The sequence below is a fragment of the Podarcis tiliguerta genome (genome assembly GCF_965153285.1).
Source record: "Podarcis tiliguerta genome assembly, chromosome: 1".
In the NCBI taxonomy this organism is placed as follows: Eukaryota; Metazoa; Chordata; class Lepidosauria; order Squamata; family Lacertidae; genus Podarcis; species Podarcis tiliguerta.
Window position 1 is genome coordinate 100,146,161 of NC_139534.1, and position 16,181 is coordinate 100,162,341.

The 16,181-nt window shown below is 41.2% G+C and overlaps 1 protein-coding gene across 4 annotated transcripts in view; it reads right to left on the reverse strand.

Moving 5' to 3' along the window:
- HEATR5A (HEAT repeat containing 5A) overlaps nucleotides 1-16,181 on the reverse strand; it is a 65,991-nt gene that overhangs the window by 44,942 nt on the left and 4,868 nt on the right. For 2 of the 4 annotated variants that reach the window (XM_083452282.1, XM_083452283.1), the window contains exons 2-7: nucleotides 8,804-9,030; nucleotides 8,159-8,370; nucleotides 6,784-6,892; nucleotides 6,001-6,150; nucleotides 4,230-4,404; nucleotides 1,433-1,593 (exon numbers count right to left, since the gene is read on the reverse strand). In XM_083452282.1, coding sequence (XP_083308408.1) covers nucleotides 1,433-1,593; nucleotides 4,230-4,404; nucleotides 6,001-6,150; nucleotides 6,784-6,892; nucleotides 8,159-8,370; nucleotides 8,804-8,929 — 933 coding nt within the window. In that variant the 5' untranslated portion in view covers nucleotides 8,930-9,030. Of the gene's footprint in view, nucleotides 1-1,432; nucleotides 1,594-4,229; nucleotides 4,405-6,000; nucleotides 6,151-6,783; nucleotides 6,893-7,604; nucleotides 7,749-7,784; nucleotides 8,091-8,158; nucleotides 8,371-8,803; nucleotides 9,031-16,181 lie in introns of those variants that run through there. The other 2 variants (XM_083452285.1, XM_083452284.1) reach the window with 2 other exon arrangements.

Below are 16,181 nucleotides of genomic sequence, written 5' to 3' on the forward strand. Positions count from 1 at the left end.
TAGGTGTATCCCCACCAATATATTGAATTAGTTACGAGAGAGTTATTTTATGGCAATCTAACTTTAGAATTTTTAAAAAAAACAGGTTTCAACATTATTTTATTTGAGCATAGAGAAAAGAATAAAAAGTAGTTGGAGTAGTTTAGCTGAATACATTTTCTAAGCATAATCCCTTCAGGCCTTAGACATGAAAACACAATTATTTTTCTTCAAAAATGTGCGGCAGAAACAGCCCTAAAATAATTTTCCTGAGTAGCCTGCTACAGGTTCTGGACTTCCATGTATGATGGAATTGTTTAAAGAAGAAACTGTAGCTTTATTTTTATTTTAGTTAGGGTATTTTGAAGGGACAGCTGGCCTCAACCATGCAGCAGGGTGCATTTGCTTGTTGGACGGTATGGGGAGAAGAGAAGGAATGAATTAGTGTTTCAATAATACAGCAAGATTTTTTAAAGCATATGCCCTACTGGGGAGGGGATTTGGGTGTCACTTCATACTGGCACCCTATGAAGGGCAATCAATTAACAGATGGCAAAGAATTAATCCCCTCCCCAATACCGGATTTGCATTTATGTCACAAAAATCCTCAGCTCTACTGACTCTGTAACAAAAAGTCTCAGAGACTAAATTGCTAAATATGAAACTGCTCTGAGATTAGTTAGTTCTCTCTGCCATGGCTCTCTGTCCTTGACAGCCACTGATCCGAAAAAATGTGAAAGATGTGTTATTTTAGTTGCTTTATTAATGCTTAATCAAGGAACAAGTTCTTTCAGACATCAGCTAAGAGCAATTACATGTTTGTGGGAAACCAGTCAGGCTCATGGTTTGTTTCTCACACAGATCACGAGTGAAAGCCAAGGTTTTAGAGAGAAACAAATCATCAGCCCAGGTTCAGATGAGGCAACAAGTCAGACCAGGCCTGGTTTCCTGGCGGTGCAGCAGCAGCAAGTGAAGGAGGAGCAAATCTCCTGCGATTTCAGCAGCATGCACAAGCGCACTGCTCATTCACATCAAGCCACAGTTTATTTTAACTAAGGTTTAATGTGACACGCGAACCAGATCGCAGAGAAGGCCTCACCATTGCAAGCTGCAGAATATAATAGCTCTTAAACGAAGGCAGAAGGGTTTTTGAATGTTAAGAAACATTTTTTTAAAAAAAATGAAAAGACAATGAACTAACTCAAACATTATGAAAGAAAATTATAAATAAACATTAAAATAATTTCATTATTAGCAAATTAATTTCTCTTTCAAAAAGAGAAATAAGCACCATTAGCATCCAAGTAAAACACTGGGAAATATTAGAAGACAAGTAATTAGTCTTCTGTATAAGCCTGTAAAATATTAACATGTAAAATCAATTAACTCGTTCAATACTTTCACAGAAAAAAAAATAAAATAGTAACTTTTACAATATATAACATAATCAAACCTGAGTGACTCCAACTCTAACATCCCTGCTGACCGAGCTTGTCCCTTTCAGAATATCACCACTGGCTCGTAGAAATCCTGTACTTCCCCGAAGGAAACCTGTACCCAGAAGTTCCAAGGCTTCTTCAAATGAGATCTTGCGAACATTTTGTCTGGCAGATGCTTTTTCAATGAGGGGGGAAATGCATCCACATTTATTTATTAGTTTCTACTGTGTTACAACAAAGTCTCAGGTATCATAACTAAACTTAAAACATTCAGTTCATACGACATAGTTATTGGGTTAAAGGTCTGAAGTTCAGTCTAATCCTATGAACATTTATCTGAAGTAAATCTTAATTCATTGGACTTTCAAGTATGCACAGAGGATCATGGCGTATGTGTTTAAGCCTTATGTAACCACCTTGAAAAACCATGGGCTTGAGACTTTGTTGTAACACAGTAGAAACTAATAAATAAATGTGGATGCATTTTCCCCCTCATTGAAAAAGCATCTGCGAACATTTTGTCTGGCAGATGCTTTTTCAATGAGGGGGAAAATGCATCCACATTTATTTATTAGTTTCTACTGTGCTACAACAAAGTCTCAGGTATCATAACTAAACTTAAACATTCCGTTCATACGACATAGTTATTGGGTTAAAGGTCTGAAGTTCAGTCTAATCCTATGAACATTTATCTGAAGTAAATCTTAATTCATTGGACTTTCAAGTATGCACAGAGGATCATGGCATATGTGTTTGAGCCTTATGTAACCACCTTGAAAAACCATGTATACCACCTTGAGCTCCTTGGAAGATAAAGGAGGTATATAAAACAAAATGTGATGAAGTTACAGTGGTGCCTCGCAAGACGAAAAGAATCCGTTCCGTGAGTCTCTTCGTTTAGCGGTTTTTTCGTCTTGTGAAGCAAGCCCATTAGCGGATTAGCGCTATTAGCGGTTTAGCGGCTATTAGCGGCTATTAAAGGCTTAAGGGATTAGCGGATTAGCTGCTAAAAGGCTATTAGCGGTTTAGCGGCTTAGAAAAAGGGGGTGGGGAGCGGGAAAAAATCTCAAGACTCGCAAGATATTTTCGTCTTGCAAAGGAAGCCCATAGAGAAATTCGTCCTGCGAAGCACCTCCAAAATGGAAAACCCTTTCGTCTAGCGGGTTTTCCGTCTTGCGAGGCATTCGTCTTGCGGGGCACCACTGTATTAGTGTTCACTGGAGACACTGGCTGAAGGCACATATGGCTAAATATCAACGGACATAAGCTTTGGGAGGAATACACACAGTTGTCAGGGCATGCACTCACAGGAACATTTTCGTTTGGTTTCCTGGATGAGGAAGATGGCTTAGCAAGGCTTATAAACAGTATAATTCCTGATCTAGGTAAACTACAGGGTTGTTGTTTATTTTTACTACAGTACGTAATGGAAGAGATGAGTGAAAACAAACACATTTTACTGGTAGTTTCAGGCTTAGAAAAAAATACTATTGATTTCCAAATTTATCTAAGGGGAGCAGCAGGCCTAGAAGTAAAACTTCATTGGACGAATCACGAATCATTCTAAGTGTTATTGAAATGAGAATGGAGCACATTAAAAGAATCCAAGTTGGATCAGTTGTCCACTAAGGAGTGCTTCGATTAGGAACAGGCTCTTCAAGTTGAAACATGACTTCACAGTCAGTCCTCCCCTATATTAACAGCCATTTTTCTCTCTTTCCTTCTGTTATTCCCTGCCTTGTCTGCCTTGGGTCTTTATCCACAGTGATGCCCGTTTTGCAACACGATAGATCATGCCACGGATAAACTGTTATAGATTTATTTACATCTATAATTGACCTCTTTAGCTACAGCTAAATGCATCATATGTATATTTCTCTCATTTAGGCCTTAGAAGCATCTCTTAGAATAAGCTAGCCATCTGGAGTCAGTTTCCAGTTGTCAACTGGAAGTATAGATGTGGTCAGGTTTACGGGTGGGTTTGTATAAGAATGGAAAAGTACAAGCACCAATCTTGCTGAAACACTCAGCACACATCTGATTTCTAGGCAGTAGGGCAAAGTCACATGGGAGAAAGCTCAGACAGTGAGCCAGTGGGGTACTGCACTTGAGGTACACCACCTTGTACGGATGCCAAGGTTTTAAAAACTAGAGAAGTGTGCTCAGGGTGTGTGTGTGTGGGTGTGTGTGTGTGTGTGGGTGTGTGTGTGTGAGAGAGAGAGAGAGAGAGACAGACAGACAGACAGACAGACAGGTCTTTAGGACTGAAACCCTGCTCCTATCGGAATGAGTTTGAGAGTATGGGCTGACAGAACACCATTGCTACTTTTAATTTCTACTACCCTGAGAATGCAAGAAACATATGTTTTGTTTCTTCTTTCTATGTTTGTGTGAAGCTGTGTGAATGTCTCTTTCAAATGAAGCCATTGTTAAATCCCAACCGTATATGTTCTGATTGCATTTTAACTCCAGCAAGTGACCAAAACCTTCACATGGCAGGGGGATCATATACAATATATTGCCATTTGTTAAAACCACATCTATTTTGAAGGCTGCTCACTATTTACTGCAGTTTGCCAATAATTTCTACATTACAGCCCTGTTTAGGGAAGTTTTTAGTGACTGATGTTTTAATGTATTTTTAATCTTCTGTTGGAAACCGCCCAGAGTGGCTGGGGAAACCCAGCCAAATGGGTGGGGTATAAATAATATATTATATTCTTCTTCTTCTTCTTCTTTTTATTATTATTAGTATTATTATTCTTATTTTCGCACATCAACATAGGAAGAAAGAAAGCCTAATAAATTTACCTGTGCCGCCTTGTTTAGATGTTACAGCACTCACTAACACACTGCCTAAAAGCTTAGAAACAGCAATCCGTACACCATAATTCGACCCTTCAAATGACTTAAAACACAAAGTTACAACACTATCCAGGTCTGTACTCCACATAAAACTTGCTTCGCTCTGCAGTTCAAGAAGACACTATACAAAACAAAAACAAAAACAGGGAAACAAGAAAAGGAATAGGTTCAGTCTTTTTTGCACAAGTACAATGCAATGAGCTGTGGAGTGTCTTCTGCCAGCTTAAGCTGGTGGTCCAACTAACACCCTTATCTAAGCAAGGATAACCTGGCTAAAGTAATCATGTTCTGCTGATCTCAAGATTGCACTACTGAAATGTGCTTTATACGGAGCTGACTTTGAAAATGGTTCAGAAGCTTCGATTAGTGCAGAATGTGGCTACACAACCATTGACAGGTATGAGGCAAACAGATCAATTTATTTTTGGGGTTTTTTGAATTCTTGTATGTTGTAAAATCAATTACCGTATTTTTCCGTGTATAAGACTAGGTTTTTTCCCTAAAAAATAATGTCAAAAAGTTGGGGACGTCTTATACACGGATACATCTCCCTCCATTTTTTAAAATCAGAGTCCCCCAAAATATGGGGCGTCTTATACATGGGGGCATCTTATAGACAGAAAAATACAGTATATAAATAAAAAATTTTTGTTTAAAATGAAAATAGTTTGGATTTGGATTTGATATCCCGCTTTATCACTACCCTAAGGAGTCTCAAAGCGGCTAACAATCTCCTTTCCCTTCCTCCCCCACAACAAACACTCTGTGAGGTGAGTGGGGCTGAGAGACTTCAGAGAATTGTGACTGGCCCAAGGTCACCCAGCAGCTGCATGTGGAGGAGCGGAGACGCAAACCCGGTTCCCCAGATTGCAAGACTACCGCTCTTAACCACTACACCACACTGGCTCTCAACCTCACTGGTGTACATTATTTTAAAGTATTCTAAACTTGGCAGGGTGATCCACTTTGGCGACAAGATATTCAACACCTTCTGGGCCAGAGTGCTAATATAAGTTTGTAATATATGGGAATGAATAGTAACTTCAAACCACACAAATTCAAACGGTGTTTTTTAAAAAAAATCTGTTCATGTGAATTTATACTTTCCTTATAAATTGACTGTAGACTGACCACAGGAAGAAAACTTAAGCTCCTTGAGGAAAAGGTGAGATATAAATGTAAAGGAAAAAGAAGGATAAAATAATAAAACTTGACCCGATTACTAAAACATGTGCTTTTTACTCTAATTTGTGGGGCTTTATTTATACAATGGCAGTCAAGACTGCAAAATCCTATGCCCTTTTAAAATATTTTTTTGGGGGGTATTGGTTTGTTGTTTTTATTTTGATTATATATTTTGTGGTTTTATATTTTGATTTTGTTCTATGAACCACCCTAAGATGTCCGGGTATAGGGCGGTATATAAATTCAATCATAATCATGATAAAAAGTACAGCTGGATAAGATGTACAAATTCTACAATACAGGTTGCACAGAAAACTGACCCAAAATACATTTATGTTCATGGTGGAAAAAGCTTCCTAGCAAAAATATTACATGGATGTATTTTTTACCAATTGAATTGCAAAATGTAACAAAAATCTTTTCTGTGCCGTGAGAGAGAGGGAGACAATTGATTTTCTTTTATCCTCCATTTAACATATGCAACTGTATACAGGAAGATTAATTACTAAAAACAATTAATAGGGCACTTTACCTTTGCAGCAGCACAACGAACTGCCATTGATCTATCAGTTAAGCATGAACGGGCAGCTTTGTAAATATCTCTGTGACATGGAATAGCAGCAACTCCCAGACCTTTCAATATATTTTGCAAACTTAGCATGATCTCATACCGCCCTTGAGACTAACAAGACAAGAGAAAAAGGTCATGTGGTTTTCAACTAAAGGACATTATTTTATCTACTCATTAGTTACATTTTCATCCCATTCTTCCTTGAGCAAGTTTAATGTTTTTAGCATTACTGAAATCATGTGAGGTAAGCTAGATTGAGAGATCTTGCCGAAGGCCCCCTTAGTGAACTCCATGGCAGGAGTGGAAACTGGAAGATTAATTATCTCACACAAACCGCAGCATTCTAGTCTCTGCACTATTCGAGATCTCAAAACCTGTAGGAGGAATACTCTTCTAAAGCAAAACAAATTTATTTATGAAGTTTGATTCAAGACTAAAGTAGCTTTGCAAGTATGTTAATGAATTAATAATATTATTTCATCTTATACAATCATTTATGTTTATTTAAAATTCATTCATCCATTCAATTTATATTCTTCTCTTCCTCCCAAAGGAGCCCTGGGCAGCAATAGAAAGATGATTCTAAAAATATGCACCCAAAGGTAATTGTCAAGCCTCATATTCAAACAGTACTCTCCTACTGGGAAACATTTTCTCCTAATAAATATAATGTTCTAGAAATAAGTCTTCTTTGGGCATTTTTTCCAACTGTCAACCCACCCAACTTGTTTCATGCTTCCTTACCTCTGCATTCTTCATTGCTTTAAGGATATTCCCGACAGTATCCACAAAGCTGTTGCCCAAAATTCTTCCCAGTTTTTTGTACAAATAGCCCAAACAAACCACTGCAGCACTTAAAAACAACAACAGAGAATTGGAAATGGGGGGAGGAATGGCAGTCAATCAACATATGTTTAACAAAATGTTCTTAGTAAGTTATACGATGCCAGCATTTTATCGTGCACCACTGAAGCTTACAATTACAAAAAGCAATTTAGTATTAAATTACTTAGGAAGTAAACTACTGTATTGCTAAATTGCATGATCAACACTTAAAACAAAAAAAGCTAAACTGATTTCACAATCGTACAGAAAAGAAAAAAAATTGGATGATCCTCTTTCAAGGCAGTTCACAACTTAATGGATCTATCTGAATAAATAGATCTATCTGAATAAAGAAATAAGCCAGATGACCAGGGCAGCCGTGTTCATCTACACTGTCACAAAACAACAGCAGGAGGTCTGTGATACCTAAACCCACCCGCCCCCCAAAAAACCAGCAAAGTGACACTGGCATAAACTTTGATATCAGGCATGTCTGAAAAAGTAGGCTCTTGTCCATCCCTGTCAACATCAGTTAGCACAGCTGGATATCTGTCAGGGCACATAGCTGAAGCCCAGCTGTAGTGAGGGGGAGCAACAGCCACTGTTGCTTACTGTTCTACCCTCCTGATTAGCCTTGCCACCCATTAGAGTGTGTCCAGCAAATGCAAGCAATGGTGATGGCCATAACAAGCAACAAGCCAACATAAATGGGTGTGACGGACTAGCCCATGTGGACCTGCCAATGAGCAAAGCTACGAGGCCAGAAGGATCCCAGCATGCCTTTCCTATCTCATTGGGATTGAGCTTTCTGGTCCTCATCTGAGCCTGAAGGGATTTTTCTCAGAAGGACTTCCTCCTGCTCTCTTGTGATTCCAATACCATGTCTGTGTTCTACTCCCCCTTCCAAAGCCTTCTGGGACATCCATATCTTGTGAATTCATCTCCATAGACCTAGCAATGATAACATTTTTCATGGCAGTCTCTGCTACCATATCAGCTCAAACTCTCTAGCTGCACCAAGGAATATGGGATCTGTTTGGACCATTCTACTCCATCACACAATTCTAGTCTCATTCCTGCAAAGGGATGTAATCAGAGAAAAGGACAGGAGGAAAGGGGAGGAAAGGCCTGTGCATAGTACAGTATAGCAAGTGGAGCCCACTATGACTCTCTTGCCTGGGTCGACAGAACCCGGAAGTCACTCCTACTATCAGTTACAGAGCTCGTCACTTTGCTGTTTTAAAATGAAGGAGGAATATTCTAATAAGACTTCACAGGACCTTTCCAGACTTACAGTTTTGTAGGCAGATAACTTGGTGAATCATCTTTACTGCGAATAAGTTCATTGCATTTATCAATTGTTTGGTGCACAGAAAACGTGTCCCCAGTGCTATATATTATAGCAAGATTCTTGGCAATAAGCTGTCTGGCAGGAGGTCCTGGGGAACTGGTTAATAAAGATATCAGCTGTTCAACAAGCTTGCTCTGTTTTTCCTTTATATCAGCCTGAAAACAAAAAAAGAGTAAGCAGTGCATTTATTTATTTAAATTCATATACCGCCCTTCATCACTAGATCTCTGGGCAGTTCACAGAATAAAATATAAGATAAAATACACAAGTTTAGTTTTACAGTTAGAGACAAGGCTAAGTTCAAATTGTGGTGGGGTCTGAATGTGAACATCCTCTGCTTGAAAAGCCTCGCCCCTTTCTGAACTAGGCTCAGACCCATTCAAGTCTAAGTCTGTCTCAAAATCAGATGCACACACACCACACTGCTCCTGCCATCTAGCCAACCCTTAACAGTCCCCTATCTTTGGCTAAACAACGACTTCTCCCTAGCACACACTGGTTAGGATTGTGGTCCACTTAGGGGACAAAAGTATGTAAAAAAGACAATTTTCTCAAAATGTTATTTTATTCCAGTTGTACAATACTCACCCGGCTGGTTACTGGCAAAAGTTTTTCCAAAAACCTCAGCCACTCGAAAACAAACTCTGCTTTCTGAAATTCGCCCAGTTGGTTATAGGCCTCTTTATTAAGCAAAAAGCTGTGAGCCAACTCCATGCCTTAAAGCGTTTCTTTTTCACTATCTGAAAGCCACTCATGAAGACACAAGACTGTAGCTAAGGGATATTAGTATTCACAGGATGAATGAAATGGAATACCTGCACAAACACAAATATATTAAATCACAGAAAGCTTAAATTTTAATGCTCAATCTTAAGAGCTTCTCCTCCAGCAAAACAAAAAAAAAGTCAGAATGAGGTACAGTGATCACTTTTGCTAGAACATTTGCAACATATTGCTGTTATTTATTCAATTTACACCCCATCCTTTCTCCCAAAGGAGCCCAGGGTGACACATTTCAACTGAAACAGAACCTGTGGAACAGTCACCAGCATCATAGGTACAATTTTATAGCTGCCAAACATCTAGAAAGGATGCATAAGGTATTTTGCTTCTTCTCAATAATGCTCATTTAGAAGACCAGGGTGCCATAAATTAATTTTCAGCATTGTTCACATCATATGCATCAGAAGAAGAGTCTGTTGGATCAGGCCAATAGCCCATCTAGTTCAGCATCCTTTTCTCACAGTAGCCAATCAAAAATGCCTATATAGGAAGAAATACTGTGACAATACACCTTACTACTTTATGAGAAGAAATAATTATTTGGGAGTTTGAAGAAAAACAGATAAGCAGTGGTATCACAACTCACAGAGATTTCAAGCAGCAAGTTGCATTTGCTAATAGGCCCTGACCCACACTATTGAGCAAGCACACAATTAGCAATACAGTGGTACCTCAGGTTACATACATTTCAGGTTACATACGCTTCAGGTTACAGACTCCGCTAACCCAGACATAGTGCTTCAGGTTAAGAACTTTGCTTCAGGATGAGAACAGATGAAATCGTGCTCCGGCGGTGCGGCGGCAGCAGGAGGCCCCATTAGCTAAAGTGGTGCTTCAGGTTAAGAACAGTTTCAGGTTATGTACGGACCTCCGGAACGAATTCTCATCCTGAAGTAAAGTACTTAACCCAAGGTAATATTTCTGGGTTAGTGGAGTCTGTAACCTGAAGCATATGTAACCTGAAGCGTATGTAACCTGAGGTACCACTGTACTTAACCTGAGGTACCACTGTATTGCAAAATTACATGGAAAAGGTAGCTAGGAAGGAGCAGTTAGACAGACCAGATCATGTGCTCATATTTACTGTAACATTTGCTGCACACATCAAAATGGAATAGCTACATGTTACAATAAACACCAATTCTACATGAACAAAATGTAGATCAATATACACCAACATCCTACTGCTATAAATTAAGTTTGCACCCTATTTTTAACTGCAGAATTACTCATGTCAACAACACCAGAACCATCCAGGTTAAAGATGGTTGATCACATCTTTTAACACACATCCCCTTGATCTGGAGACTCCAAGGACTGTGAAACAAACAAACAAACACACACACACACACACACACACACACAGAGATGGACTAAAGAAAGGGCTATGCTTGAAAAATATATTCACCCAGGTTCAAATTACACCCAGAGCTAGTACTTGAGCTAGGAATACAACAGTACTGTAAATGACTCTATCTTCTGAGCATGAATCAGTTATATGACGAACCACAATTTATTTCTGCTTTCAGTTTTAATTGGAATTTATAAAGGAGGCTACAAAATGCAAAATCTGGTAAGTCCCGCCCCCCCATCAAGATACAGAGGTCAATTTACTGTATTTCTATCTGGAAGTAGATTTCCTCAGGAATACTGGTTTTGGGGTACAAATATATGTATCTTGGATGGGACAGAGGGAACAGAAAAAATAAAAGAGGATTCTCCATAGGACACAAGGATTTCTTCTTTATTTTCTAACAGAATGAATTAGTGGAGGTAGAGAGGAATTTCTACAGCTCAGCTGAGAGCTAAACATGAATGCAACTGGGCAGTCCAGTGAGATCTGATTATCTGATGTAATTCAAGAGAAAGGTCCTATTTATTATTTATACTGTTATGCTAGATGCTTTCTAAACATAGAAATAAACTCCTCTAGTGTACAATTTAAGTTATCTATAATTTACACTTAGGTTGTGATCTTTCTAAGCTCACTTAGGAAGTATTATTGAAATGCATAAGCTTAATTCCAGGTAAACACACAAGATAGACCTTTCTCATGGAATTTTGCAAATTGCTCTACATAAAAATGATGCCTATATTGCTGAAGTTATATTTCAGGGGTAGTATGGCAAAGCAAACGGATTTGTGAGCTGTGTGATTCCTGCTATTCCCCAATGCTATGCAGCTACAAGGTCCAAACTGGCACAAGTCTTTCAAAGACACAATAAGACATTTAATGCTATCCAACGTCTTAGGAATTCCAGTGGCATCTGATCCAAAATCTGACCTTGCAGGCCAGCGGCTGAAGAAGGAGCCAAAAGGGTTTTCTTGTGTGTGTGATTCTTTGTGGCTGATTAGCTGCTCTCCCTGTGCAAAGGTCAGAGGGGGCAGGGTTTCTGTTGAGGCAGGTGATTAGCTGTGGGAGGAGCTTATCAGACCTTGGAGGCCAGCGGCTGAAGAAGGAGCCAAAAGGGTTTTCTTGTGTGTGTGATTCTTTGTGGCTGATTAGCTGCTCTCCCTGTGCAAAGGTCAGAGGGGGCAGGGTTTCTGTTGAGGCAGGTGATTAGCTGTGGGAGGAGCTTATCAGACCTTGGAGGCCAGCGGCTGAAGAAGGAGCCAAAAGGGTTTTCTTGTGTGTGTGATTCTTTGTGGCTGATTAGCTGCTCTCCCTGTGCAAAGGTCAGAGGGGGCAGGGTTTCTGTTGAGGGAGGTGATTAGCTGTGGGAGGAGCTTATCAGACCTTGCAGGCCAGCGGCTGAAGAAGGAGCCAAAAGGGTTTTCTTGTGTGTGTGATTCTTTGTGGCTGATTAGCTGCTCTCCCTGTACAAAGGTCAGAGGGGGCAGGGTTTCTGTTGAGGCAGGTGATTAGCTGTGGGAGGAGCTTATCAGACGTTGCAGGACAGTTTGATCCATCTTTTAGATTTAGGGGAGCTAGTCTCAAACGTTTGTTGGGGGAGACCTAGGTTTTTTGGGGGGGAGTTATTAGTCCTGTCTTCACACTTTTTATGATGCAGGACTGCTGTAGCCACCCCCAACGACACGTTCTCAAGATGGAGGGGGAGGGAACAGCTGCAGTCGCCTGCAGTTCCTGCGCAATGCTTGCCATCTTGCCAAAGGTTGCAGGCAGCTTTACATGCAGCAATTGCATGTTGATTGCCCTCCTAAAAGACAAAGTCCAGCAACTGGAGGAACGTGTAGCTACACGCCAAAGAATTAGAGAGCTGGAGCTCTTCTTGGAAGCAGCAGAGCACACCGTCTCCACCAAGGAGGAGACAGGAGACTCCCCTGGGAAGGAGGCTAGTTCACCAACACAGGAGCCCGATATGTGGAGAAACGTGACTCAAAGAAGTAGGAGGCCCAGGGTTCGCTCTGATTGTTTAGAAATACACAATCGCTTTCAGGTCCTCTCCCCTAGCATGGAAGACGAAGAGCAGACTCCATTTGAGGATCTCTCCCTCATTACAGTCGATCAGGTATATGAAGATGAACAGCAAAGTCAGTCCTCAGAGAATGTGCAGGCGACCTTGGAACGGACCACTCACGGAAGAACCCCGACCAAACCTAAGAGGAGGCGTGTAGTGGTGATAGGGGATTCCCTACTGAGGGGAACAGAAGCAGTGATCTGTGGGCCTGACAAGATGTCTCGGGAAGTGTGCTGTCTCCCCGGGGCTAAGATCCAAGATGTAACTGAACGACTGCCAGGAATCATAAAACCCACTGACAAATACCCCTTCCTCTTGGTTCATGTGGGAACCAATGACACTGCAAGCAATAGCCTCCAGAAGATCAAAAGAGACTACGAGGCTCTGGGCAGGAAATTGAAGCAATTAAATGCACAAATCGTCATCTCATCTGTCCTCCCAGTGGAACGACGTGGCCCAGGGAGAGAGGGGGAAATAGTGGAAGTAAACAGCTGGCTTCGCAAATGGTGTAAACAGGAACGGTTTGGATTCTTAGATCACGGACTGCAGTTTCTTGAAGATGGACTTCTGGCAAGCGATGGGCTGAACCTCACAACGGTTGGGAGGAATGTTTTTGCCAAAAAACTCAGAAACCTCATCAGGAGGGCTTTAAACTGACTAATGTGGGGGAGGGAGACAGTTCTCCTGAAGGTAGGAGTCTATCAATTGATGAAGATAATCATCCAAATGTCATAGACCAAATGGAGCAAACAGCAAGCAGACCTAGTGGTGGGAGGAAAAAATCCTTAAATAAGAGACACGGGGGAATGACTAATGGACTTCAATGTCTGTACACTAATGCACAAAGCATGGGAAATAAACAAGATGAGCTTGAGCTCTTGGTACAGCAAACTAAATATGACATAATAGGCATCACTGAAACCTGGTGGGATAAGTCCCACGATTGGAATGTAAAAATGGAGGGATACAATCTATTTCAGAGAAACAGACCAGACAAAAAAGGAGGAGGAGTGGCGTTATATGTCAGGGATGTGTATAACTGTGAAGAGATCCAAGATTTAGAACCTCAAAGCCAAAGTGAGAGCATTTGGGTCAAAATTAAGGGAGAGAAGAATAACAGTGACCTCATTGTGGGAGTTTACTATAGATCCCCAAGCCAAACGGAGGACATAGATGATGCCTTCCTGGAACAGATGGCCAAGCATGCAAAAGGAAGGGAGATAGTAGTAATGGGGGACTTCAATTACCCGGATATTTGTTGGATGTCAAACTCAGCCAAGAGCATAAGGTCAAACAGATTCCTCACTGGCCTTGCAGACAACTTCATTGTCCAGAAAGTGGGAGAAGCAACAAGAGGAACAGCCATTTTAGATCTGGTCCTAACCAATGTCGATGACCTGGTTAATGGGGTAGAAGTGGAAGGATCATTAGGCGCAAGTGATCATGCTCTTCTGAAGTTTACTATACAACGGAAAGGAGCAGCCAAGCATACTAGGACTCAATTTCTTGACTTTAAGAAAGCCGACTTCATAAAACTTAGGGAAGTGCTGGGTGAGATCCCATGGACAGTAATACTAAAAGGAAAGGGAGTTCATGATGGCTGGGAGTTTGTTAAGAGGGAGATAGTAAAAGCACAACTTCAGGCAATACCAATGAGACGGAAACATGGAAGGTGCCTAAAGAAGCCAGGGTGGCTATCTAAAGAACTTTTAACTGAGTTAAGATTAAAAAAGGATGTGTACAAAAAATGGAAAAGGGGGGAAACCACCAAAGAGGAATTCAAACAAATAGCCAGCACGTGTAGACACAAAGTCAGAAAAGCTAAAGCACAGAATGAACTCAGGCTTGCTAGAGAGGTTAAAAGCAACAAAAAAGGCTTCTATGGGTATGTTCGTAGCAAAAGGAAGAACAAAGAAACAGTGGGGTCACTCAGAGGAGAAGATGGTGAAATGCAAACAGGGGACACAGAAAGGGCTGAACTCCTCAATGCCTTCTTTGCCTCAGTCTTCTCCGATAAAGAAAACAATGCCCGACCTGAAGAATTTGGAGCAAATGATTCAGCAGAGAAAACACAGCCCAGAATAACTAGGGAGATAGTACAAGAATACTTGGCTAGTTTAGATGTATTCAAGTCTCCAGGGCCAGATGAACTGCATCCAAAAGTATTAAAAGAACTGGCAGATGTGATCTCAGAACCACTGGCAATCATCTTTGAGAATTCCTGGAGAACAGGCGAAGTCCCAGCAGACTGGAGGAGGGCAAATGTTGTCCCTATTTTCAAAAAGGGGAAAAGAGAGGACCCAAATAATTACCGCCCAGTCAGTCTGACATCAATACCAGGGAAGATTCTGGAGCAGATCATCAAGCAAACAATCTGTGAGCACCTAGAAAGGAATGCTGTGATCACCAATAGTCAGCATGGATTTCTGAAAAATAAGTCATGTCAAACTAACCTGATCTCATTTTTTGACAGAATTACAAGCCTGGTAGATGAAGGGAACGCAGTGGATGTAGCCTACCTTGATTTCCACAAGGCATTCGACAAGGTGCCCCATGATATTCTTGTAAAGAAGCTGGTAAAATGCGGTCTTGACTATGCTACCACTCAGTGGATTTGTAACTGGCTGACTGACCGGACCCAAAGGGTGCTCATCAATGGTTCCTCTTCATCCTGGAGAAGAGTGACTAGTGGGGTGCCACAGGGTTCTGTCTTGGGCCCGGTCTTATTCAACATCTTTATCAACGACTTGGATGATGGACTCAAGGGCATCCTGATCAAATTTGCAGATGACACCAAACTGGGAGGGGTGGCTAACACCCCAGAGGACAGGATCACACTTCAAAACGACCTTGACAGATTAGAGAACTGGGCCAAAACAAACAAGATGAATTTTAACAGGGAGAAATGTAAAGTATTGCACTTGGGCAAAAAAAATGAGAGGCACAAATACAAGATGGGTGACACCTGGCTTGAGAGCAGTACATGTGAAAAGGATCTAGGAGTCTTGGTTGACCACAAACTTGACATGAGCCAACAGTGTGACGCGGCAGCTAAAAAAGCCAATGCAATTCTGGGCTGCATCAATAGGAGTATAGCATCTAGATCAAGGGAAGTTATAGTGCCACTGTATTCTGCTCTGGTCAGACCTCACCTGGAGTACTGTGTCCAGTTCTGGGCACCACAGTTCAAGAAGGACACTGACAAACTGGAACGTGTCCAGAGGAGGGCAACCAAAATGGTCAAAGGCCTGGAAACAATGCCTTATGAGGAACGGCTAAGGGAGCTGGGCATGTTTAGCCTGGAGAAGAGGAGGTTAAGGGGGGATATGATAGCCATGTTCAAATATATAAAAGGATGTCACATAGAGGAGGGAGAAAGGTTGTTTTCTGCTGCTCCAGAGAAGCGGACACGGAGCAATGGATACAAACTACAAGAAAGAAGATTCCACCTAAACATTAGGAAGAACTTCCTGACAGTAAGAGCTGTTCGACAGTGGAATTTGCTGCCAAGGAGTGTGGTGGAGTCTCCTTCTTTGGAGGTCTTTAAGCAGAGGCTTGACAACCATATGTCAGGAGTGCTCTGATGGTGTTTCCTGCTTGGCAGGGGGTTGGACTCGATGGCCCTTGTGGTCTCTTCCAACTCTATGATTCTATGATTCTATGAAAATCTCCTAGCAATGTGTGTAGGCATAGCTATCTTTTTACCAGGTGCAAATGTGATTCTGCAGACAGATAGTTTCCACGATAGCCCGATGTACATGCCC